General features: G+C 42.2%; 1 protein-coding gene and 1 long non-coding RNA gene across 4 annotated transcripts; one reads left to right on the forward strand and one right to left on the reverse strand.

Moving 5' to 3' along the window:
* Positions 1 to 10,414: 10,414 nt before the first annotated feature.
* On the forward strand, positions 10,415 to 11,437 carry LOC123731470 (uncharacterized). 2 transcript variants are annotated; one of them, XR_006762614.1, is made up of 2 exons: positions 10,415 to 10,645; positions 10,993 to 11,437. It is a non-coding gene; the product is annotated as an uncharacterized lncRNA (long non-coding RNA). The 2 variants fall into 2 exon arrangements; XR_006762613.1 differs by having other exon boundaries at positions 10,415 to 10,533.
* A 1,040-nt stretch (positions 11,438 to 12,477) lies between these two features.
* LOC106589344 (uncharacterized) lies at positions 12,478 to 26,217 on the reverse strand. Of its 2 annotated transcripts, none has more exons than XM_014179188.2 (3): positions 26,082 to 26,217; positions 25,932 to 25,984; positions 12,478 to 20,100 (listed from the first exon to the last, which is right to left on the reverse strand). In XM_014179188.2, exon 3 carries the CDS (start codon positions 20,007 to 20,009, stop codon positions 13,248 to 13,250), a length of 6,762 nt encoding a protein of 2,253 aa, XP_014034663.2. In that variant the 5' UTR covers positions 20,010 to 20,100; positions 25,932 to 25,984; positions 26,082 to 26,217; the 3' UTR covers positions 12,478 to 13,247. The 2 variants fall into 2 exon arrangements, with proteins under 2 accessions (XP_014034663.2, XP_014034662.2); XM_014179187.2 differs by having other exon boundaries at positions 12,478 to 20,104.
* Between the last annotated feature and the right edge of the window lie 1,357 nt (positions 26,218 to 27,574).

The raw sequence follows: 27,574 nt of genomic DNA on the forward strand, positions 1-27,574 counted from the left end.
AAACTCTGTCAGGTTGGATGGGGAGCATTGCTGCACAGCTATTTTCAGGTCTCTCCAGAGATGTTCGATCGGCTTCAAGTCTGGGCTTTGGCTGGGCCACTCAAGGACATTCAGAGACTTGTCTCGAAGCCACTCCTGCGTTGTATTGGCTGTGTGCTTAGAGTCGTTGTCCTGTTGGAAGGTGAACCATCGCCCCAGTCTGAGGTCCTGAGCGCTCTGGAGCAGGTTTTCATCAAGAATCTCTCTGTACTTTGCTTCGTTCATCTTTCCCTTGATCCTGACTAGTCTCCCAGTCCCTGCCGCTCAAAAACAACCCACAGCATGATGCTGCCACCACAATGCTTCACTGTAGGTTACTTTCAGACGTGACGCTTGGCATTCAGGCCAAATAGTTTAATCTTGGTTTCATCAGACCAGAGAATCTTGTTTCTCATGGTCTGAGTCTTTAGGTGCCTTTTGGCAAACTCCAAGCAAGCTGTCATGTGACTTTTACTGAGTGGCTTCCGTCTGGCCACTCTACCATAAAGGCCTGATTGGTGGAGTTCTACAGAGATGGTTGTCCTTCTGGAAGGTTCTCCCATCTCCACAGAGGAACTCTAGAGCTCTGTCAGTGTGACCATCGGGTTCTTGGTCACCTCCCTGACCAATGCCCTTCTCCCCCGAGTGCTCAGTTTGGCTAGGCATCCAGCTCTAGGAAGAGTCCTGGTGGTTCCAAAACGTATTCTGTTTAAGAATGATGAAGGCCACTGTGTCCTTGGGGACCTTCAATGCTGCAGAAATGTTTTGGTACCCTTTCCCAGATCTGTGCCTCGACACAATCCTGTCTCAGAGCTCTACGGACAATTCCTTCAACTTCATGACTTGGTTTTTGCTCTGACATGCACTGTCAACTGTGGGACCTTATATAGACAGGTGTGTGCCTTTCCAAATCATGTCCAATCAATTGAATTTACCTCAGGTGGACTCCAAACAAGTTGGAGAAATATCTCAAGGATGATCAATGGAAACAGGATGCACCTGAACTCCATTTCGAATCTCATGGCAAAGGGTCTGAATACTTATGTAAATAAGGTATTTCTGTTTAAAAACCTGTTTTCACTTTGTCATATTGGGTATCCTGTGTAGATTGACGAGGACATTTTTTTATTTAATCCATTTTAGAATAAGGCTGTAACGTAACAAAATGTGGAAAAAGTGAAGGGCTCTGAATACTTTCCAAATCCACTGTAAATGATGTAACATGCCAGGGAGATATGTATACTATAGCTAAGAAAGTAATACTAAGTGTATGTTGTGTACTAAACTGTTAGTAGCCCATGTGCCTCACCCTAATCATTTGGTCCCTTTCCCTCTAATAACTTAGCCTACTGTTCTGACTTGGTGGTGCACATGTAGCCTATAGCCTGTTTTAGAGAAATGTAATCATTGAATATTGTAAAAGCTTTCATTGCCTGCTTACATGCCCCCTTTATTTATCCTATGGTTCTGACTTGGTGTACAGGAACAACACTGTAAGAACGGCCCATGTTCTGAATTCTGTTGCTGTACATTTCAAAAGTGCTTAACAAATAGTTATATTGACTACATCCATCTTAGCTCGCTCATTAATTAATAAAAATTACGGATTTCCTCTTACACACTTATTGTCCCCTTATGCCATAGTTTGTACATCTCAATTGTCAGTAGAATCCACGTGTTTAAGCAAGTCAGCCATATCAGCTATGTCTTTTAAAAGGCAGTAAATGAGACTGAATGAACTGTTTTGCTGCAAGACAATGCTCCGCTGATAGCCAGGTGTAGCAGTGGTAAGGATTCACTGAAAAGAAAGCTCTGCTGTTGGGAGCTTTTTGTAGGCCTTAATAGTTTGTGGGCACTGTTTGTTACCGTTATAGTGCAATTAATGTATTGTTTAGTGTTGTGTTGTACTGTGTACTGGCTTTGCTGGCATGCATGTAAAAAACAATTGGGGGGAGTTTGCCCCACTAACATTTACATGCAAAAATGTCCACTGGACAGTGTAGAAGCTGAAGAAGTGTCATCCACAACAACAAACAGTAATCAGCATACAGATAAAATAGTCCATCTCCCTCCTTCCTGAATTCACCAACAAACAGCCAATAAATACAGAACATGTATCTCTACGTCATGGCAATGCTGGCTCTAGTGAATGGTGAGATATGAGCGGTGTTCCACAGTGGCAGCAGTGAGTATAGGCCTCAGAGAGAAGTAAGGGAGGGTCTCACAGGACCGGTGTCCCTCACACCTCACACACACCTTGTCACCCGCTCAGCCTGGCGGAGGCCCAGCACTTCTCTGTCAACATCGCTCAGGGTTGTTTGTTTACCATATGCCGTCGTGTCTATCGGTGACCGGGTGGTCAGCAGCAAGTGTGTGTGTGTGGTTTTTTTTGGCCAGGTACGAGGTGTTGAAAGGTGGGTCAGATACAGAGATACCAGTGGGTCCACTCTAACCCACTGGAGCAGATGGTCTGTCGAAAGCAGAGGAACTATTCAAAGCAGGGAGGTGGAGACGAGACAGCCTCAACATTTTTAGAAGACTCTCTGACAGTCCGCATTTGTCCCCTTCGATTAGTATAGGTGGGCAAGGGTTAACAGGGTTATAGGGGTTACTCCAGGGCTCTTCTGAAATGGAGATACTAGGTGCATACTGTCTCACTCTTAACCCATCATTCCACGGTCATTCCACAGTCTCCCCTCTTTTCCATTTCCAGGCTGTTTAGACATAATAAATACTCCTAATCTCTATCTCATTAAAGTGTCAGTGGCTGGTCCCAGCCTTAAATATAGCCGTATTAGGTGGCAAGGCTGATCCCCATGGCTGTCCCAGAGTCTGCTGCTAAAGACAGACAGGAGAGAGTAACTCTGTCTCGGTAGCCCTGTAAAAAAACGACAACCCCTCTCCACTTCTGTCTGCTTTCAGACACACCGTGTTCCTGCCTTTCCCTCTTCAGTATAATCAAGATTAATGGGGACTAGAACATTTTTGGGATTAGGGATGATGTCTGGATCCAATGTCTCTTCTTCATTTATGTGGTGCAGCGTCGGGGTAATACACAGAGATATGCTTTCCCACTTAGTGAAACTAGGTTACCTAATGCCAGAAAGCCCCCATAATACAGCAGCACCCCTGCTAGCGCTGATATTTGGGGAATGCAGAGGGGTTTTTGGAGGCATCTCAAGTAGCCTATCATGTTACCATAACAAGGCAATTACATGTGCTTGACTTTGTTTAGTCAGAGGTGTGGGGATGTGGTGTAGTAATGAATGTAAATAAATCATAAATCATAGACAATAGAGATGTTAACCTGGGGCTTGGCCACTTTCTCAAATTCAAATGAACTGATTTGGGCGATTGGAGGTGAGAATGCAAGTTGAGGTCTAGCCACTCTACCCCTGGTGTGTATTTCTCCCTCTAAATAGTTTAATGCACTTTCTGTTGCCTATTCATTTCCCCCTGCACGTTATGCATTGATCATTGTCGTTTTCCCAAATGCCAGACATTATTTACAGCCCTGTTTCATTTTAAGTTACATGTTTTCAGCTCGCTAACGTTGCCAGTTTATTTTGTTGAGCAAACGTTTGTTTCTTTCACTATTCTATGCCATTTTAATCTGCCTTTTTGATTATCAGAGTGGATGCGGTGTTTAAAGGCTCAATAACATTCCCAAACACTTACCAGGGAGAGGTTTCCTTTATCTCATGTCATCTCCTTATATACTGTATTGTCGATTGTTGCCGGCGTGCCGGACCTGTAGGCCCACTCCACCGTGTCTGGAGCGCACGCGGATGCGTGCCAGTATTTGTGGCCAAAACGGGTGCGCGCCCCACTCTGTTTTGTTTGAAATTAAGCCTATGTGAAACTAATTAGTGTGATAAGAGTACTCTAAATGTATGATGAAAATGTGTTTACCCAGTGTATGGTCTAGACAACTTATTATGATAATTGTGTATTATGGGATTGTGCTAGTTTGTATATTTTTAAATATGTAATTAGATTGTGGGCACATTGGTATAATGGCTGGGTCCAAATATATATACCTGTGTTTTGCTGTTATCTGGCCTTTACCAGTGTAAAATATAAGTTCCCCATGGGGAAGCTGGTCAGGTCCTGGTAGGCCCCACATGTATTGGCAGGAATGCCTATTTTAGGCTTAATCCATTAATTTTTTTTTGTGTATTTTAGGTTTGTTTTGTCTGTTGTTTTGAACATTTTCCAAAATAATTTTGCCAAGCGTAATTTTGTATCACCTCATTTAATAAACCTACACCTGATTTTGCATTCTATAACTTCGCTGCTTCATGCCCAGAGACGTTAACGTACGCTAACCCCATTCCGTACAAATGTGCGCAAGCGCAACATTCAAACAAGGCTGCAAAGAAAACTAATGGGACTGTAGCGACTGTGTAGACATCCAAATCTGGGGTGTGAATTATGTTTCTATTGAAGCGTTGATTGACATGGTAATGGCTCTATAGTATTGGAGAAAAGTTGAACCCCTCCAACGCTGTACGTTACATCGTGACGTAACGTACAGCACGCATAGAAACTAATTCTGTCTTACAGCCTCTCTCCACCAGGTGTAGCACTTCTACATTTTAGTCATTTAGCAGACACTCTTATCCAGAGTGACTTACAGCAGTGAATGCATACATTTCATTTCACGCATGTACTGGCCCCCCGTGGGAATCAAACCCACAACCCTGGCATTGCACACACCATGCTGGCATTGCAAACACCATGCTCTATCAAATGAGCCACAGGGAAGACTTCTCTCACTGTTTAAAAACAAGAAAGGGACAGAGACCGGGTAAGTGGGGGATACCTAGTCATTCTTTGCATCATCACTGCAAGCTATCATGACTCTCAAAAGCCGCTGTTTACTTCTGAAGATCACCACCCAAAAAAAAACAATTCAAATTCGACACAAACCTTCAAATAGGTATGTAATGACACATTATATAAACTCTTTATAGTGTTTTATTTACATTTTAGAGGCAATAAGGTGATAAGTTGGACAGATCGAGTGAAAAAAGCCGTTTCCCCACACGACATCGCTCCTTCTCACTATCACGCAATAGGTTTAGCTTCCCCACCCGCCATTTTTAAAAAAGACCCGACGGAGCTCATTACCTTCTTGAATCATGCAGAGATGGGCATCATGAAGGTCTCCTTACTGATTTTGTTGGAAAGGGGAGAAATTGTGCTTTACAATGGTATTCATATTACAGTTGACCTGGAAGTATTATGTTTTTTGGGCGCTAAAATAAGGTCAATTGTACGGACCAGCACAATGTACAAAAGCGAGTTAGTTTACGTTACCCTTTTCACACAGTCACAAACACAGTATGTCTATACTCATAGGAAACACCTTCATAAACATATAAACACATTTATATGATAAGAGGGAGACTAATCATAGGAAAGTTGCTCAAATTACAAACAAAAGGGGAAAACTGTGACAAAGAGCAATGAGGAAAAGGGTCTGTAGCTTCTGTAACCTAATGGGCTTCCCTCGTCGCATTGAACCACATTTGACCTCTAGACCCCTGTCCTGCACTCACTTTTAGGTCACAGAGAATGGAGTCACTAAGAACACAAAACACCGTGCCATGAAGGTATGTTTCCACTTTAGCAACGATTGTATTTTCTACTCACATATCTAATAGAACAACATCAGCGCTCACATTAGTTTTACAATTATTTCCATGTGTTTTTGGTTGGCCTACAGAAGTGTTCAACATAGAGGGGACAGGGGAGGTCATTAACACATGGGTAGTGCTCTTAGATGTAGCCTCTAGCACCCTGCCCCAGTGCCCCTATTTTGGGGGGTTAGACCTTGCAGCCCTGTGGGAGACTCCTGACTGTTACAGGCCCACACCCTCACCTTGGACCTTGCCATAGGCAGGTCTGCAACTGTTGTTCATTTTCAATCTCATCTCTCCTACAAGCAGGCCATTCAAATGTGCTAAAATATGCTAATTTCCAATAATAAAGAGTTATGTTATTAACATGAATGATCATGAATTGACAGATGGTTAATGAGGGAAATGTGCAATATTTTTACAAAGTTATTGCTCACTCCGTGACAAGGATCCACTAATATGATTACGTCAGAGGCTCATGCAAAGTGGATAACAAGTACCAATTTATGCTTTGGCCAATGGCGCCATCTACTGCATACATGAGACTACTGCATTCAACCGAGAAACAAGGCAGAGATAAGGTCGCTATTATACGATACAATGCAAAATAACGTGCTATGAGATACTATCCACGTCATATGGCTTCTCTTCAAGTTTATCAGTAATAGGCACATGGTCAATCAAAACATTTGAGGTGATCCCACAAACTCAAGTTTATTGGCCACAAAGGAGGGTTCCATTTACCATGCGCTGTCGATGAGACACATGCAGGGTCCCCTGTATGTGCAACCGTCCACTTTCACAGCTGTTTAAACGTTTTTATGCCCGTGGCAAATATGCTTTTCAGTATTATGATCGATATGCATAATGGAAAATATGCACACGGTGAAATGAGGGATACATCCAATTCAATAAATTCGCATAGACGTCATCTGCCCATGGATGGCCTCGTGCGGGTCCAAGTGCGTAATAACAAGGCCCGTGACTAATAATAATTGCCTCCAAATGAGGGGATCATCATTTTGTAGCAGATGATTTTGAATTGATTAAATACACTATAAGTGGAAGCCCCATTGATCAGTGAGATTATTTTAAGAATTTGTTTTCTTCTCACCCTTGATTGAAGACAATCCACGAATGATTTAAAATGCGAATGCACAGATCATTGGATTTGGTGACACCTCCATTCATTAGTATTTCATCGTGTGAGTCAATCAACAAACAATGCCCAACGGAGAGTCCGCGTAAGAACAAGTAAACCTTCGTTTTCATTTGCGTCATCGGTTTGTGTACTCTCGTTAATTTGAGGGCCAACTGGCCTCATACAGATAACTGAAAACACACTACAGAAATCAGCGAGGACATGCTGAGAAAAAAAAGATGTCTTCTAGTTCATGATGCGAGGACTTCATCGGTCTTTTTGCTACTCCTAACGTGCATTAAACTAAATATTTTAAACCATAGGATATCTTAAAATTAAGATATAATTTGAGAGATCAATAGGCCTAGTAATTGACTTATCACGTCGTGTCTATCAAGTTTAGTTTTCCATTTCCATTCGATTTCATAACATTTTAATAATGTGTCTTTTGTGAAAAGGGAAAGCGGTTGGGTCAGACGAATATGTCAAATTACCCTCTTATTTGGGGCAACCTGCAATTTGTTGGTCAAATGATTCATTGTTTGTTTGAGGGGGTGCTGCTTCAGTATTTAAATCCGTTACACATGAATTCATAGAGCTCCAATGATCCAATCGTCCATCACAGTCAGGACAGTGCCTACCAACAGCGGTGATAGCTTAATCACTGACCCATAACCATTCGGGCTCAGTAGGCTATCGCTTGAATGATATTACAAGCTTTATGCGTCTGTCTCGTTCTCATATTACAGCTTAGAACCGTGGCCATGTTCATTATATCATTAGACTAAGAATTCAGCGAAACTGTTGGGAAAGACAACCGTTTGTATATAATAAAGTCGGCTAAGAAGATGGACGAATTGTTAAATCCGAAGGATTTGCCTCAGAGTTCTACAGTGCCTCATAGAAAGGCACCCCCAGATCATGCTGGACTTGTTCAACGCAGTGGAACAGTGGACTCCAATGGAATCCCGGGAACCAGGAAAAACTAGAGGGCAATGCGGTGCGGAGCTTCGAGGACAGACGTGCGTAATCAACAAACGCATAATTACGCACGGCTGATGTTACTTTTGTGCCCAAGCATGTTTGAAAATAATGAAGAAAAAAAAACTTGAATTATCTTAAAGGGGAAAACTTGCAGACTTGTTATTTTAACACAATTAATTATATTTTTACGCAGGGCATGTTGGTGGAAGGTTTAATTGTTTTAATGTATTCTCATTTGGCAGAGATTAGAGAATGATCTATGTATAATTTCACTGGTTCAGGCAAAAACAACGACTTTTCCTTGGGAAGTCATATGGACCCCATTTCTACAAGGTTAGTTGGAAATATAGACTTTTAACCGTGTTGAAATAACTCGGTATCATTATTGTACTGTTTAGCCTAATGCATGTTTTGCGCACAGGTAGACCTCTATGAGGTGTTGGACAGCAGAGTGAAACCTTGGAGATGGAATCTAATCACGTCAAGACTGTTGCCTTTATACACTCAGGGATGAAAAGTCTTCAACGTCACACAAACAGTAAGAACATCTCGTCACGTTTTATCTCAGCAAATCATATTTAAACTTGACTTTTTCAATATTTTAATCACATAAAAATGTTTTCCCATTGACAGGTGTCCAAGTGGATTTGCAGGATTCGCAACAGCTACGAGAATAATGGTATTCGGGTTGTTATTACGCTGCCATCGGGTAAGTGGATTGAGTCAGTCCTGCCGTCTTCTGAGAGACAGGGAGAATCACCCGAGGAGAATGCCTACCTACAGTAGTTATATTCTCAAACGATGGAAGATGCTCGATCACTAAATCAAGGTAAACTAGCTGGTCAGAATTTCAGTTTTTTTTAAAATATATACAGACACAGAATAACTGTGGGGTACATAATTATTGACACCCTTGATAAAGATGAGCAAAATGTACTGTATAAAATACATAATACAAATACTGAGCTATATTGTATGCCCCCCCCAAAATGGGGGGAAATTGTTTTCAATACTCAAGCACCCTCCTTTTGTGAGGATAACAACCCTGATCTTATTTCTAAAATGTTTTATGAGATTGGAGAACACATTGGGAGGGAAATTCCCCCATAGAGATCATTTCCAGATCCTTGATATCCTTAGTCGGACTGCCCTTTTCAATTCAGACCACCGGTTTTCAATGGGGTTTTCAAAGTCCGGAAACTGAGATGGCCATTGCAACATGTTTATTTTGTGGTCAATTAACCATTTATTTGTGTAATTTGATTAGTGCTTGGGGTTATTGTCTTGCTGGAAGATCCACTTGCGGCCAAGTGTCAGCCTCCTGGCAGAGGCAACCAGGTTTTTTGGATAACATGTCCTGGTACTTGGTGAAGAGTGGGTGGCAGGTAGCCTAGCCATTAAAGCGTTGGGTCAGTAACTGAATGGTGGCTAGTTTGAATACCCGAGCCGACAAGGTGAAAAATCTGTCGATGTGCCCTTGAGCAAGGCACTTAACCATACTTTGCTCCAGGGTCACCGTACTACTGTGGCTGACCTTGGAAATCAACACATTTCACTGCATCTATCTAGTTTATGTGACAATAAAACTATTTTTTGTTGCTATAGAGTATTGAAAATAGGAGTGTCAATAATTTTGACCACCGTCTTTTTGCGATTTTTAAAATTATTTGTTAAGGTCTTAAATATCTTTCTCTGAGCAATTGTATTAGCATAAAATACTATTTAATATGTTTTTTAGCATACAATATAGCTCAGTATTTGTATTATTTATTTATTTCATTATGGACCCCACTATGTGCAAGGCCTACAGACCTTCAACCTCACATCAATAGATTTTTTTTTTAAATAATGGATTTAAAACACCGGGCTTGATGAATATAGTTTCAGTAGCTTCCGATTAATAGTTATCATCCCTCCTCGTCCTTAGACGTAGCCTGCTCGGTGTAGCTCATCCAGCTCTAGGTCTGGTAGTACATCTGAGTCTGCGCATAGTAGCAGGGCAGCCGCAGCAATACATAGAATGGTCAGCTGGGCAGGACCTTCTTGGGCGGGGTGCCGGTTCCACGTGCACCAGGGGTCTCAATCACCACCAGGATCTCTGGAGTGAGCTTCATGTCGTGGACATTGGGAGCTGCGCTAGTTGTCAGTGGCCACGCCGGAGTCCAGCAGTTCCTTAATCGTCTGCTGGATTTCTTTAGTAAGGCCCTTTGCGAGGGTCTCTGAAGATGCACTGGGTCCACTGCAGGTGGCAGTGTGACCTCGAAGATCCAATCCTCAGGTCTGGTGGTCTTCTCCAAGACGGTCCCCACGACCCTGAACCACTAGCGGTTCTGGGGGGGGGGCAGTGCCCCTGTGACAACAATTTTGGACCCCCTTGTGGCCCACCCTAAATGTGGAGTATGAAATCATTTTTACATAACTCATTTTTGCGATTGTTCTTTTTTTATATCCGTTATTAGACAGTGGCAATGATGATGATTATGAACATGGTCTTTTGCCTGCTAATGCAGTGAAGAAAACGATATGACAACAATAACCTCTAATGTAACTGGCCCCTCTAACAGTACAACTGGCCCCAGCTTGGCCCCCCCAGTTGAAATGGTCTAGAACCGCCACTGCCCTGAACACCATTTTGTCAATGTTATCAGTAGGGCTCTCTCGGGTTTGAGCAGGGACAGCCCAGGCCATCTTCTCAGCAATGGCCGTTTCAGCCTTCTGCAGCACCGAATTAAACAAGTTGATGCAGTAGGTGTCCTTGTCTGATGGATTTATGAAGACAATCCGCGATGTCGGGCTTTTATAGGTTTTGGAGTCATTTGCGGCGTAATGGAACGCCAAATGACCTCATATTTTTTGAGTACGACTTTTCGACCACGTTAACTTTTGTTGCTGTCTTTCATTTTCGTTCATTACATGTTTTATAATCTGGTGTGCGGGATGTTTAAACTTAATAATGTGCCTATGACTATTTCCAGGTCTGAATGAAACAAACAGGGATAATTACATTTTCAAAATAAATGTTTCTCTGATTCTTTGCTATGAATTGGACTTCGTTCATCATAGAACGTTTAGCCCAAACATTTCTACAACCATATTGCTAGGCTGTCAATTATCAAATTATATTCTGAGAAATGTGGAGGTTTGCTGTTGTAACCGTCAAAGATGATTAAAATACTGATATATTTGTCATTTAAATTTTTGTAGGACATTTCAGCCACGCCACAACACCTGACAGTCCTGCGAAGGTATCGCCTCAAGACAGCAGGAGCAGGTGGAAACGCGCAGCACCTTGTTATCCCCGCAGCCGCCCCATGTCATGCCAGCTGATCCCCCTCTTTGTGGACTTCGAGGAGATTGGCTGGATCATTTCTCCACGGGGTTACAATGCTTACCACTGCAAGGGCTCCTGTCCGTTCCCACTCTGAAAGAGTTTCCATGCCACGAATCATGCGACTGTGCAGTCCGTCATGCACGCTCTAAAGCTCTACAACGACGAGGATAACGTGGTTCTGAAACAGTATGACGATATGGTTTCATTTCGAATAGCTTTCAGAAATCTTGCTTGAATTGAAAATATTAACAGTATGTCCAGTGATTCATGTATAAATTGATGTTTTTGTAAGAAATAAAAGTTGGTTGTTGCAATTGATCATGTTTATATTGATATTTGATAAGGATTTGAGGCCGGGCAATGGCAGTAGACCTAATGGAAGTCACCGTGTCACCGGCCTTAGGTGCTGAAATTAAGCTTCCGGGTGGTTTATAATTGCCCTGAAAGATAAACCTTTAACAATTAGAGGGTATTGCTAAATTACGAATGCTGGCCTTCCTTACAAGCACATGCATTATCAACCTATTTCTGTGTCATGGTTGTCATAATGAGGGGGGGGGGGGACCCAATGGGCTCACATTTTTGGTTTCGCCTTAGCACTACCGATGTAGGATCTTCATTTGATCACCCTGTTGCAGAATAACTTTCCTGCAATGCAGGACATTTAAAATTTACAGATTTTAAGGGTTGACAAATGTATGAACCCCTGCAAAAAGGTCCATTATAATCCACATAATAATTCACATTTCCTGTTGCTGCAGGATTATTTTCCTGTTGTTGCAAACTGGCTCAAATTAAGATCCAATATTTTTGTACACCCCTGATTCAAATCACAACAACTTGATGATGAGTTAATCATTTGAATCAGCTGTGTAGTGCTAGCCAAAAACAAAAATGTGAACCAGGATTAAGAAACACTGTTATGGGATGGATATGTAACTATATGAAAGTTCATATGAAAGTCTGATGTCCTAGTAACTATATCGTGTAGGCCTACAAATGTGGTTTCATCTTGTTGTTTGTTTGCTATATCTTACACTAGGTTTGTGATTTCCTTCTTCAATATAATTAACAATACACACTAGATGACGCCAGAGGGCTGAGTTTCACATTATAAAAAGCCAATCTTGCATTCACAGTAAAAAAAAATCTCTCACCATAAATTGAGATGAACAAAACAAAATGGAAAAGCATTACAATGTGGTGTAATAAGTGCAGTGCAGGCCTGATCATCAAGTATTGGTACCTATGAAAAGGTAAGCCATTTTAAAATTGATAAAAATCCCTTTTTGAAATGTAAAAAATATATATTTTTACAACATCAAGATTATGAAATTACAACAAAGGATAACCCTAGATCTTCAGAAGTTTTTTTATTGGAATGATTTACAAAAACAAAATGCAGCCCTGCTTTATCTAGTCATTAAATCCAAAATACTGCCAAACATATTTCCAAGTATCTCCAAGTATTTCCAATCACTTTACAATTATCAATTATTGCCACTTACAATAAATGTAAATACCATACATTTTATGATATTAGTATGAAACAGAATATGCGACTTTCAATATTCATTTGCATTAAATATTTAAACTCGTGCATGCAAAACACAGTGCATACTGTATATTAGAATGAAAATAACTAAATTGATATTGGTATTGACTACTGAAACGTAGATCAAAACATAATGTGTCCTTTTTGTTTAAATAAAAATAAAAATCTGTCACAATTGTGTTATTTGTGAGGGCAAACAGCTTTGTGGGAAAAAAAAGTCTCAAAAAGCAAAACTTGACATATCAATAAAACATTACAACAATTCATGAAAAGAGGTGGAACACCACTTCAAATATATTCATAAAAATCCTCTCAAGATTTACAACCAAACTTCCTGTCTACATGTGAAAATACATATGTACATAGAACTTCCATGTCTTTTTCTTTATGCTGTCATTTTCCATCAAAAACATTTATGAATCATATCTTAATCATACATAAATCCCTGAAGTCAGACACTCCCAAATGCCATTTATATATTAACTCTACAGTAGCTCGTATTGACCACAAATGCAAATTAACACTCCACTTCAACACTGTTAAACTTTTCTCACAAAGTTGATAAAAGCCCTATCAGTTCATACAGTCATAAAGGTCCTCAGTGCCTAAGAACTCCCCTAGCATGTGGTCTTGTGAGCCATACACTGGCTCTAGGTAGGGATGGCCTTCGCTGTTGTGTTTATATCGCTGCCTTTCCCGAATCTGTTCAAAGTCTTCCTGGTCCAGCTGTGAGGGGTGGACAGTGGATTTCTGTGATGGGATGGATGAGACAGGCACTGGGACAAAGGAACCGTGGTAGACCACCATTGGTGCGTTCATCACCTCCATGGTGGAGGCCTGAGGCACAGGGCCTTCTGGAGGTTGAACAGGAAGCTGCACGTAATTCCCAGTTTCTGGATCAAAGAAGGTCTTCGTCTTGACCTGGACGGGCATGTCGACTATGAAGTACTGCCCAGAGTCTGGATCCTGCAACAACTTCCGTTGGGTCATTGGGAAGGAGGCATAACAGTGCTCTATGCTGGACTGACGGGAGAACTGGCTGGTGTAACTTGACTGGCGGGATAGATTAGGGTGAGGTGATGTCAAGTCTATAACGTCACTGGCATAGGAATCAACACTGTGGTTTCTGTGTTCTAGTTTCTCTCTGTTGGATCTCTCTCGGGCTCGGCCCCTCTGAGACAGCTCCTCCCTAATGGACTTCTCAATACGCTGACTCCTTGGCTCCGGTCTTTCCCTAGGAGATGTCTCACTGCTACGAATTCTCTCTTCTGCTTTATTACCAATGTGTCTGTCCATGCTCTGAGCTCTATGGCGCTGTTGTCTCCCAGTCATGGATCTTTCACCGTTCGGACTTTTATGCTTACTGACGGCTCTGTCACTGCTACGGATTCTCTGTTCTGGCTTCTCGCAGCTGTGTTTCTCACTCCTATGGCGCTCTGATTCGCCACAACATTGTTTCTCACTGTTACGGCTTTGACGCTCGGATTCTCCATGCCTCTGATTGTCACTGCTGTATTCTTGACGCGTCGATTCCCCATGCCTGTGTTTCTCACTGCTACGACTGCTGGGCTCTGTTCTTTCTTGCCTGGACTTCTCATTGCTTTGGCTCTGATGTTCGGATACACCATTGTGGTGCTTCTCACTGTTACGGGCCTGGCTCTCAGATTCATTGTGCCTGTGCTTTTCACTACAACGGCCTTGATGCTCTGATTCACCATGGCTGTGCTTCTCACTGCTACGGCTGCTGTGTTCTGTCCTTTCCTGATGTTGCTTCTCTCTAGTACGATGTTTCTCACTACTATCACTACTACTACTTTTCTGCTCCGATGATTTATCCCTCTTTTTTTTGTCACTTCTACTACTATAGCGGCTCTTTTGCGGTTGACTTTCCTTCTCTTCCTTTTGGATCCTCCTGGTGGTCAGCTTCAAGGCTTTGAAGAGGGCCTTCTCGGACTTGGGAGGAACCACGGGAGGTCTGCTGGGGCCTTGGGTGTTGTTGCCGCTGCAGACAGAACCAGGCCTCTCGCTGGGTACCTTGTAAACTTCTGGGGTGTCATCAGCTGTATCCATTGTGCTTGTCCCTTCTTCTGATGATGGGCTTAGCCCTGAATGTTTGATATATTCCTGTGTGACTGTGAGGAAAGACCCGTATTGTTGGCCTCTTTGGCTGTTTACGAGGGTCAGTTTTGAGGGAGACAGTGGGGTGAGTGGTGAGTGGTGAGATGCAGTCTCTCTTGTTTTGAGGTGTTTGTCTGTTGTGATGGTAGCAGCATGGAGTTCAGGGATTTCCAGATGGTCTTCCTCGCCCCTCTCAGAGCCACTTAAGCTCTCCCTGGGTGACCACGGCGCACGTTGGACTTTCCGATTGTGCTCGGGGGTTAGTTTTGAGGGAGACAGCAGTGAGTGTGAAGAGTGGGGAGATGCCGTCTCTTTGGGTTTGAAGTGTTTGTCTGGTCTGGTGACGGCATTATCGGGTGACTGCATTTCAATGGATGTTTTTGGATGATCGAGATGCTCTTCCTCGCTTTTCTCAGAGCCACTCAAGCTCTCCCTGGGTGACCACGGCGCACGCTGCAATGGGTCATGGTTTGTCTTGTCCAGAACCGGTTTCACTGTCTTGGTTACAGGCGAGACATGATCATTTAATATGTTGTCTTTCACTTTGAATAGAGCCGGTTTTCCCAGAACGGGCGAAGAGACATTGGACTGAGATGTTGGCGATTGATTGTTTGTGTTGTCCATCGGGCTCTGGAACCATCCTCTTTTGTCCATCTCTCTGGCTCTCGGCTCGTGTTCCTCCTTCAGGGATGTTTCTCTGTCTCGCCTGGGACGGACTACTGGCTTGTCTTCAACGTCCTCATTTTCATGATCACTTACAGAGTAATACTCCACTTCTGTCCTCCTCTCCAAATCCCCTCTCACACGTTCTGGACCATCCTCTACTCCTTCCTCAACCTCCTCTAATTTTGCAATCAAATTCTCCAAAGAATGATAGATGTTTGAGTCAGTTTTAAGGTTTCTTTGCAATGTATTTTCAACAAAGAAATATGATGACTTCGAGGACATACTGGTTTGATTCTGTTGACTTGGATTTATACTACTGCCATTTGACAACGGAGACACTAATGTTTCTCTAATATCTTGGTCAAGTACTTCATCAACATGTACAATATCTTCACAAATCCTAACTGATTTGTCAGACTCTTCAGTTGCTTGACTCTTTTTCATGCTATCTTTTTTCATAATTGATTCATCCTCAGTACTGGTGTTTACTTGGTTTGAAGGTTTTGAATGATACTTGTCTGGTTTTAAAGGGGCCTTCCTTCTCACACACAGTTGTTCCTGTTGTTCAATATTGTGTTGTATTTTTTCTGCTTTGAGTTTCTTCAGAGGAAGTGTGTTAGTTTTCCTTTCATTTAATAGAGCCTTAATTTCTTTTTCCTTCTCTTCACTGGGGGAAAAACAGGTATTTGCCTCATGTGGATATTTTGAGTACTCTCCTGGCAGACCAACGTGGTGTTTATTTTGTATAAAGCGCTTCTCTTGCTCAGCTGTCTTCTCTGTTTCAAGTGCATCTGTTTGTTTATCAGCTTTTATCTTTGCATCAAGGGCCTCCGTATTTGAGACCTTGCCCCTTGCGTGTGTGTTCTCTTTTAGTAGAATGTTATAATTTTTACTATCCCTAATTGAAAAGTCCTTGTTCTTTATATCCCCCTCAATTATATCCATTACATTTGCACATTCTTTCACCTTCTCTGAGCTGTCCTCTTTTTTAGTGTTCCCCTTCTTGCTCCTCGGTGGTACCTTTGGTTTGATAACTGGTGCATCTGGTTGACTCTCCTCTGTGACTACCTCATAATTTTTAGAGGTGTCATCTCTTGTTTCAACAGATAACTGTTTAGCTACGGTTCTATCACTCTCCTCTGCTGAGTCACTGACATTATTGATGATGTTTTCTTGCACTTGCTCCTCCCTGATATATCTTGTTGCCAGTTTATTTTGTTCAGTATAGATTGTGGCACCTAATCGGTGATTTTCACCAAGTTTTGTCTCAGTCTGGGAAAGAATTTCTTGTATCTGATGATGATCCTTCAGATCCCCTAGCCTCTCTCTCACCTCATTTTGTTTCCTCTCTGTTGCTTTCCTAATATAATCTTGTCTAGCTGGTCTACTCTTTTGGACTCTAACATTATAACTATCATCAGGGTTCTCATCAGGGACTCTATTGTTTTCATGTTCTTTATTATTAAATACTTTATTTTTACGTTTCTCTGCTCTATCCGATATGATTTCCTCAAGTGCCATTTTAGCCTTGTTGTAATTGTCATTGATCAAGGATTTGTTTACAACAACGTTGTTGTCTATCTTTGAGAATACATCATGCTTAGCTTGCTCCTTCTCTTTATTCGCAAATACCTCTTTTTTAGCGAATGTGTTTCCTCGCATAGAAAGAATACCCCTTTTAATGTTCCTAAGCTCCCTTGAAATTAAATAGTTTTTCGCCTTTGCCTCCCCATCTATCATTGGTTTGGGCTTCAAATTCTCACCGTCCTTGATATGGCGTCCACCAAGTCTGGCCTTCTCCAGCTCTTTAAGTGCATGTAAGTCACTTACAATATTTTCACTATCTTTCTTTTCTTTGTGCACTGACTTCTCTGTATCCTGTACTTCCTTATCCATGTCTTCCTTATTATTCACCTCCGTTTTAGGTTCTAAATCTTCCTCCTCCTGCTCTTCATCACCATTTTCCATCATTGCATATCTTTGGCTTTTAATATAGTTGTTCTGTCTCGCTGAAAATATGTGTTTAAACCTGCCTTGCTTTTTAACAGGCTCCTTCTCTTTTTCTGCCACAATACTTTCTTTCTCTTTTTCTGCACTTTCTATTAATCCGTTGGTGATTATGTTTTCCATTGGATAAATGTCACCTGTTGTCTGTGGCTCTATCTGTCTGCAGCTTGGCCTTGGCACTGAAAATGAATAAAACGAATGTCTATCCTCTGCTACAATTCCGTTTTCATCTTTCACTTGAGGGGCCTCTGTTTTGACAATGTTGTTCTTATTGGTTAATGCTTCAACAGCTTCTGTTCTATTGGGAGAGAATAGTTTGTTTCGGGTGGTAAATATTGCTTCCATACCAGCTCTCATAACCTCTTCAACACTGTCTTTGACATTTAACTCTATCATGTCCTTTGTTGACCTATTGGTGTTGTATGTTCTATTTGAGGACAGCATTTCATTTTGAGCTGTTATTAATGTGTCCCTAGTTGCTGTGATGGCTTCTCTTGTATTTGCAGTCTGTTCATCAATATGTTTTTCCTTAAATTCCACTGTGTCTTTTGATGGCTGTTTCGCATTGTCTGTTATATTTGGAGGTAACACTTTGTTTTGTGCTGTAGGTAATGCTTCCCTATTCATTCTTGTATGTACAGGCTGGTCACCAACGCCTTTCTCCTTTAGCTCCGACATCTCTTTTACTGGCTTTTCTGATATATTCTGAGAAATCCCTTCCTTTTGTGTAGTAGGATGGTATTTTGTGTTGTCTGACATATTCGGAGAAAGCCCTTTGTTTGGTGTGGTATTGGACAAAGTATCCTTATTCATTGACGGTGAGAAGTGTTTCATCTCTGGCTCTACAAGACTATTGTACAAGTTCAGAGTTGGGTACATTTGTTTCTTAGTCAGAGGGCTCTTGTTCACCTTTGGGTGTGAAAAGGGAGACCCGGGGCTCCTGCTACCCGCAGCCTCTCTTTTGGTTTGCAATAAGTTGGATATCAAGTAATCGTCTGATATATCAGAATCTAGATATTTCCTAAGACGAGCATGGCTAGATTCCGAAACATCAGGGCTACAGATTGGCAGTCCATCTAATAGAATGGCAGGTGTACTGAAGCCAGAGGCTAGAATGGCAGGTGTCCTGAAGCCAGAAGTTGTAACGTCAGAAGGAGCTTGTGCATATTTGAGTAGTCTCTGTTCCAGCAGCTTTGGAGACAGAGTACGCCGATCCGCCTGTTCGGTTTTGAACTTTGGCGGGCTGTACCTGCTCTTGACCCTCTTCCTGTTATCCTTGAGGTTGAACAACAAACTGGACGCAATGGATTTGTAGCTATCTCGTTTGATGACCTCGGGGGTCGACCTTGATTTGACTGGCGACACATGCTCTAAGTCTAGGCGAGTGAGATCAAGGAGAGAGGGAGAGAGCACTGCTGACAGAATCTCTGAGGTGTCTGTGGCCTGTCTGGATGGTATTATGGGTGTCATCAGCTGAGAAATGCTGAATGGAGTAGAGGTCAAAGAGCACCGCTCCTCCACTTCTTTCACCTTTATCGACTTTCCATCCTTTTTATATGGCAGAGGACTCTCCTCCACCGGTTTGGGGGTTTCAGTGGGAGTGCAAAGTAGTCCTGGTTGGTTGACAGGCACAGCACTCTTGACTCTCACTCTGTTTCTTCTCCAGGGGGTGTTGGTTTCACCCTGAGAAGAGGTGTCTGATGCACACCTCTTCTCAGGGGCAGAGGGTTTTGGCAGAACCTTGGGTGGAGGACGAGGAGGAGGTGGTTCAACTGGTTTCTGGCACTGCTGCTCCATCTCATCTGCACGCAAAGTCTCTATTCTATGTGCCTCAGTCAGCTCTTTGTATAAAGGGGAGTCATACCACTTAGGGAGGTTGTTCACCACATGGGGAATGGAGGTGATGTCTACCTGGCCGAATGGAAAGCGGTTAAAATCCCTCCACGATTGGAATGGGCTGAACTCGCTGTGGAGGAAACAGTTTTTGATTATCAGTTTCCGCAGCTTGAAGTTGGATATGCAGTTTTTTGTCTTAGAGAACTTTGCATCCTTGCCTGATTTCTGGGCTAGGAGGTTGTTATAATCTGAGGAGAATTCCGATAGTTCCCTTTCTATGCTGAGGAGGGCCGACTTATCCCAAGAGTCTCCATTAGTGTCCTTAAAATCACCGTTTTTAATTTTTCCACATTTCTCCTCTGTAGCACTAAATGCCTTGAGGAGAGTCAAACTGGACATGCTCTTCTGCTGCTTCCAGGGTTGAGTGCCAATGGCACCATTGATTTGGTGCTTTTTACCAGTGTCTTTACTCCTTTTCAGGGGCTCCTCCACTAGGGGCTTGTGACAGCTGAAAGGGTATCCGTATGAGAACTCATCGTTGTAGGCGGCCTCGTCTCCGATGCACAGGCTCCGGAAGGCGCGGTCGGTGAGCGTGCTGACCTCTCGATCCGTCTCGTCCATGAAGATCTCAGTGAAGCCGTTGGGGAAGCGGTGGTGGAGCATGGTGCTCCGGTGGGTCACGTGTTGACGCTTCTCCACGCAGGTCATGGTGAAGGCTGACGGTTGACACCAATCACACCTCTGCAGTAGGTTGTAGATGGTTGAGTCTATATGGTCCCCAGTTTCGTCAGCTCACCATCTTCCTGGGAAAGAGATACAGTGTCACAATCAAAGAGGAAACACTGGAACTTCATAACGTCATTGCTTTATGCAGATTGTATAGAGAAGCATGTACAGTATTTGCCGAAGGAAAGTTCTGGGCTTTTTTTGAGAAGCAAGAGTTTACATTTCATCAGCCTAATCATTTTAATACATTACCAGCTAGACATTGTGGTATTTATTTTATGCGATTCCTCCTAACGGTATAAAAAAAGACTGTGTCCATTTTGATAGCACTTTAAATTGTTTGGCATACCATATATTTCGCTCAGACCTTTGTGTATATGACGTGTGAACTCAACTATCTCGTAGCTATGTACACCCCAAACACATACCATAGCGCAGGCTATTTTAAGGAAAGGAATATGCTTTTAGGCCCTTTACTAAACACCAAGCATGACAATGGCTATGAACAGCATGAGAAAAAGTACTTTTGACCCTATGTCTCATAAATACTGAGATTTTGTAGGAGCTAATGCCCATTCTGCCCTGTATCTACATGCTAGTCTTGTGTGTGTGTACACATACATATACGTGTTATTATCGGAGAAGGCCATCACATTGTAATCACTGTTATTGTTTGCACCATTCCTATAAATCAGCATTGGTTTGTGTACAACCATGTGGGTAGCATGTTGCTTGCACATTAATACGTTACATGTGGTGACATTTACAATGGACATACAGTACTTTACTTATTATATATTTTCTTATTGTGATTGATGGTCAAGCATATACAGTATCTCACAAAAGTGAGTACACCCCACACATTTTTGTAAATATTTGAGTATATCTTTTCATGTGACAACACTGAAGAAATGACACTTTGCTACAATGTAAAGTAGTGTGTACAGCTTGTATAACAGTGTAAATTTGCTGTCCCCTCAAAATAACTCAACACACGGCCATTAATGTCTAAACCGCTGGCAACAAAAGTGAGTACACCCCTAAGTGAAAATGTCCAAATTAGCCATTTTCCCTCCCCGGTGTCATGTGACTCGTTAGTGTTACAGGGTCTCAGGTGTGAATGGGGAGCAGGTGTGTTAAATCTGGTGTCATCACTCTCACACTCCCTCATACTGACTGGTCACTGGAAGTTCAACATGGCACCTCATGGCAAAGAACTCTCTGAGGATCTGAAAAAAAGAATTATTGCTCTACATAAAGATGACCTGGGCTATAAGAAGATTGCCAAGACCCTGAAACTGAGCTGCAGCACGGTGGCCAAGACCATACAGCGGTTTAACAGGACAGGTTCCACTCAGAACAGGCCTCGCCATGGTCGACCAAAGAAGTTGAGTGCACGTGCTCAGGCGTCATATCCAGAGGTTGTCTTTGGGAAATAGACGTATGAGTGCTGCCAGCATTGCTGCAGAGGTTGAAGGGGTGGGGGGTCAGCCTGTTAGTGCTCAGACCATACCCCGCACACTGCATCAAATTGGTCTGCATGGCTGTCATCCCAGAAGGAAGCCTCTTCTAAAGATGATGCACAAGAAAGCCCGCAAACAGTTTGCTGAAGACAAGCAGACTAAGGACATGGATTACTGGAACCATGTCCTGTGGTCTGATGAGACCAAGATAAACTTATTTGGTTCAGATGGTGTCAAGCGTGTGTGGCGGCAACCAGGTGAGGAGTACAAAGACAAGTGTGTCTTGCCTACAGTCAAGCATGGTGGTGGGAGTGTCATGGTCTGGGGCTGCATGAGTGCTGCCGGTACTGGGGAGCTACAGTTCATTGAGGGAACCATGAATGCCAACATGTACTGTGACATACTGAAGCAGAGCATGATCCCCTCCCTTCGGAGACTGGGCCGCAGGGCAGTATTCCAACATGATAACGACCCCAAACACACCTCCAAGACGACCACTGCCTTGCTAAAGAAGCTGAGGGTAAAGGTGATGGACTGTCCAAGCATGTCTCCAGACCTAAACCCTATTGAGCATCTGTGGGGCATCCTCAAACGGAAGGTGGAGGAGTGCAAGGTCTCTAGCATCCACCAGCTCCATGATGTCGTCATGGAGGAGTGGAAGAGGACTCCAGTGGCAACCTGTGAAGCTCTGGTGAACTCCATCCCCAAGAGGGTTAAGGCAGTGCTGGAAAATGATGGTGGCCACACAAAATATTGACACTTTAGGCCTAATTTGGATATTTTTACTTAGGGGTGTACTCACTTTTGTTGCCAGCGGTTTAGACATTAATGGCTGTGTGTTGTGTTATTTTGAGGGGACAGCAAATTTACACTGTTATACAAGCTGTACACTCACTACTTTACATTGTAGCAAAGTGTCATTTCTTCAGTGTTGTCACATGAAAAGATATACTCAAATATTTGCAAAAATGTGAGGGGTGTACTCACTTTTGTGAGATACTGTATAAGGAAATCACACACCACAATGGTCTTTAAACATTTTAAATGGAGACTAAGTTTACATCAGGAACTGAGAATGCCCTTAAATCACGGCGTCATTCACAGTACACTTTGCAGCAGCTGCTTAGCTAAGTTTAGCTATCTGGGTGAGTGCCTAGAATAGCTCATTAACCCATTTTGATATTCTGACCTGGGAGCTTAACAATTGGCATATTGGTCAACTTCACTGTTAATAAAAAACTGGGGGGGCCTCCTGAGTGGCGCACTGGTCTAAAGAGATCCTGGTGCCACTAGAGATCCTGGTTCGAGTCCAGGCTCTATCGCAGTCGGCCGCGACCTGGAGACCCATGGGGTGGCGCACAATTGGCCCAGCGTCATCCGGGTTAGGGGAGGGTTTGGCCGGCCGGGATGTCCTTGTCCCATAGCGCTATAACGACTCTGCTGGCGGGCCGGGCGCATGCACGCTGACACGGTCGCCAGGTGTACGGTGTTTCCTCCGACACATTGGTGCGGCTGGCTTCCGGGTTAAGCGGGCATTGTGTCAAGAATCAGTGAGGCTTGGCTGAGTCTTGTTTCGGAGGACTCACGGCTCTCGACCTTCGCCTCTCCCGAGTCCGTACGGGAGTTGCAGCGATGGGACAGGACTGTAACTACCAATTGGATACCACGAAATTGGGGAGAAAAGGGAGAAAAAAATATATAATCAAATTTAAAAAACAAAAATACAACAAAAAAACTGGGACACTCCTTAAAACTAGCTACAGCTGATTGAGATAAATATACACACAGAGTGAGGGTACTGTATGTATAGAATAAGCCTTAGAGTTGTATTCAATAAAACACCCTGAGTAAAACTTCATTCAAAACAACACAAGAGACATGATTCAGATTCATGTCCAAGTTCAAAGATCATGCCAAGATCAATAACAGTTATCCAGCCAATGATAGGCCTCTCTCTGCGGACGGTCATTACAACTTAACGAAGGTCACACATGCATTTTCAGTCCTTTACCCTCAATATAAAACAATATACTGTATTAAGTAATTGTAACCACTATTCATGACTTAAGATGAAAGAATGCATCCACTTTCAGAAGAATTTGGCCGGCAGTGAGCTATTTTCCAGTGCTTATAATTTGAAACCAGTTAGAGAGACGGTGATTTCCCAGCATCTGGTTGGTTTATTAATAGCAGAGAAGGAACTACAGCACAGAGGCAATCTATCACACCTATCACACCCCAAGGTAAATATTCAGTAATATACAGTCAATGTACAGGAATATGCATTATGCGTATAGTAATAAACAGTAAATGTAACATTACTGCCAGCAACATAACAAACACTGTCTTAAAAGTTCTGCCTCATAGCTCTCATAAAATGTCCGGACTTTCATAAAATTGCACAATTTGATAAAAACCTTTAGTTGGTTTATTAAAATGTGTGTGTGTATATATATATATATATATATATATATATACATACATACATATACACATATATATATACACACACACACACATACATACATACATACATACATACATACATACATACATACATACATACATACATACATACATACATACAATCAAATTATATATATATATACACACACTTTTTTGTCAATTTTTAAAATAACATCACATTGATCAGAAATACAGTGTAGACATTGTTAATGTTGTAAATGACTATTGTTGCTGGAAACGACGAGTTTCAGAAGAAAGTCCTTTTTTCCTGGCCCTTTTGAGCCTGTAATCGAACCCACAAATGCTGATGCTCCAGATACTCAACTAGTCTAAAGAAGGCCAGTTTTATTGCTTCTTTAAACAGAACAACAGTTTTCAGCTGTGCTAACATAATTGCAAAGGGTTTTCTTATGATCAATTAGCCTTTTAAAATAATAAACTTGGATAAGCTAACACAATGTGCCATTGGAAAGCAGGATTGATGGTTGCTGATAATGGGCCTCTGTACGCCTATGTTGTCATGCCCTGACCTTAGAGAGCCTTTTTAATTCTCTATTTAGTTAGGTCAGGGTGTGACTTGGGTGGGCATATCTATGTTTCTATTTCTTTGTTGGCCTAGTATGGTTCCCAATCAGAGGCAGCTGTTTATCGTTGTCTCTGATTGGGGATTATACTGAGGCAGCCGTTTTCCCACCTGTGTTTGTTGGTAATTATTTATTTCTGTGAGTGTTTGTGTGCGCCACGGTTGCGGCACGTTCTGATTCCGTTTGTGTGTGTAAGGTTTCACTTCGATTAAAGGATGTGGAATTACATGCACGCTGCGCCTTGGCTTATTTATGATAGGGAGTTTGAAGACAGTGAACGTGACATGTTGATATTCCATAAAAAAAATCTGCCGTTTCCAGCTACAATAGTCATTTACAACATTAACAATGTCTACACTGTATTTCTGATCAATTTGATGTTATTTTAATGGACAAAAATTGTGATTTTTCTTTAAAAAACAAGGGCATTTCTAAGTGACCCCAAACTTTTGAAAGGTAGTGTATATACTGTATATATATACACAATAACAGTTAAAAGTTTGGACACACCTACTCATTAAAGTTTTTATTTTTATTTTTACTATTTTATACATTGTAAAATAATAGTGAAGACATCACAACTATGAAATAACACATATGGACTTATGGACACTTAACCAGCATGGCTACCACAGCATTCTGCAGCGATACGCCATCCCATCTGATTTGGGCTTAGTGGGACTATTATTTGCTTTTCAACAGGACAATGACCCAACAAACCTCCAGGCTGTGTAAGGGCTATTTGACCAAGATGGAGAGTGATGGAGTGCTGCATCAGATGACCTGGCCTCCACAATCACCCAACCTCAACCCAATTGAGATGGTTTGGGATGGGTTGGACCGCAGAGTGAAGGAAAATCAGCCAATGTGCTCAGCATATGTGGGAACTCCTTCAAGACTGCTGGAAATGCATTCCAGGTGAAACTGGTTGAGTGAATGCCAAGAGTGTACAAAGCTGTTATCAAGGCAAAGGGTGCCTTCTTTGAAGAATCTAAAATCTCAAATATATTTGGATTTATTTACATTTTCTTGGTTACTACATGATTCCATATGTGTTATTTCATAGTTGTGATGTATACACTATTATTCTACAATATAGAAAATATTAAAAAATAAAGAAAAACCCTTGAATGAGTAGGTGTGTCCAAACTTTTGACTGGTACTACAAAAAAAAAAAAAAAAATATTGAATATTGACAGCAAAGGATAACATTATGTTTGTCATGTACCTGTGACATATGTGATGTTTAGGTATTACTATAGAAGGTCCACATTGTGAGCTCTTCACCCCAAACATAAAAAAAGGATCCTTACTGTGTGTTCCAAATATCCCCTCACATGTCCATGCATTGGACAGTTATTAACACATATGAAGATAAAATGCTGCTTTACCTTTTGATTGTGTATTCCATGTTTGGGGTAGAGAGATGAATCCACGGCCCCTGCTAAAAAAAACATAGGCGTGAGTAACAACAACTTTACAAGCAGGAAAAAAGTTTTGTTGTAATAAAGAAATAGCCAAAGAGAAGTCCTTGAACTTACTCAAGCCCTGAGATCCATATGGTAAATGCAGTGGGGCGAAGGACACTAAACGTTGAGCACAGAAAAGTGTCTGTACCGAAATAGATGCCGAAGCCGGTGTGGCCAAACTGACCAGCAACACAGGAAGCAGCTAGCTACCCCACATATTGGAGTAACCATGTTGGTGTCGAGTGGCAGCAGGCCCATGAAATGGAAACGCTCATTGGCTAATTTTAGTATCTAGGAGCATGGGGCCCATAGCAGCCCGCTAGCTTTGCCTTTAAACGCCTTCAAAGACTAACAGTGGCTATTCATGTGAGGGGTTGAGTGGTGGAGACAGTCTCTAGCTCCTGGTGAACTCATGGGTTTGTGGCTTAGTGCCTGGCTAACTTTTGGCCTGTGACTCACTTGTCTCTCCCATGGTCTCTCCATGCAAACAAGGTATCAAAAATACCTAATTGCATCACCAACACAAGTGTCACACTCATTAAAACGTAGAATGAGAGTCAAGTGGCATCTGATTACAATGATGGGTTAGTGCTGGTTTTCCAACACACACTATTCATGCTTTGTTTACTGTCTGGGATCAGCTGTGTGGTCTGTCTTTGTCACTGAAGCTGCTGTATATGCTGAAATCCTGCAGACAGATTTAGATTATAATACTCCAATGAAGATTATTGCCTTTCGTTTCTGTCATTGAGACATTTTCCATATACACTTTCATTGAATTTGCTCCTTACTGTACCAATGTGCTCTATTTAAGCAGGTCTATTTTTGGCACATTGTATTTCATACAGTAATGGCCTGTCTCTCGTTCTGTCACACCTTTCATATCTCAGCTAATCAGTCAAATGTCAGGCCAACACCTGTTACTGGCAGCAAGCAAGGTCCAGTGTGATTCTAGGGTCTGGAAAAAGAGGCTTCAATCCCTTTGCTGACTTGACAGATACAGAGTAAAGGGTTGTTGCAAAAGTATAGAGACAGGGAAGTATTGTATCTTTGAAAAAGCAGTATGTCAAGGATAATTGGAGACATGTTTGACTTTGACAACATTTCTGTTTGCAAGCTAGAGTGACACAGACTTTTATCTAAATGTTAGACAATATAATGTGCATTTTAGTTTTTTTTAACCTAGATGGAAGACAGAATATACTGGATGCAGTATCCCTCTTAGAGAGATAAAGTCCTTACATTGTTTTGGAGAGATTATTTTACTTTGCCATCAGCACTCATGGAAGGATTTAAAAGTAGAGTGCAATCCGAGTGCATTTCCCAATTACTATCTGTAGCCAGCCACTCACCTCACCCAGAATAAGGTCACATGGTGTCAGCAGGAGGGTCTCTCCCCCTAGCAACCCAGCTTCCAACCCAGATCCAAACGGTCTCTTGTGTCAGTTCCTCCCGTCGCCCTTCTCCCTGCAGCCAGCCAACTCTATAATAGGAAATTGGAGTGGCGGGCCGCTTTCCCCTGGAGTGTGGCAGTTAGTCAGGCAGGGAATCATGCAGGGAGGCAG

Source organism: Salmo salar, chromosome ssa28, assembly GCF_905237065.1.
Source record: "Salmo salar chromosome ssa28, Ssal_v3.1, whole genome shotgun sequence".
NCBI classification, from domain to species: domain Eukaryota; kingdom Metazoa; phylum Chordata; class Actinopteri; order Salmoniformes; family Salmonidae; genus Salmo; species Salmo salar.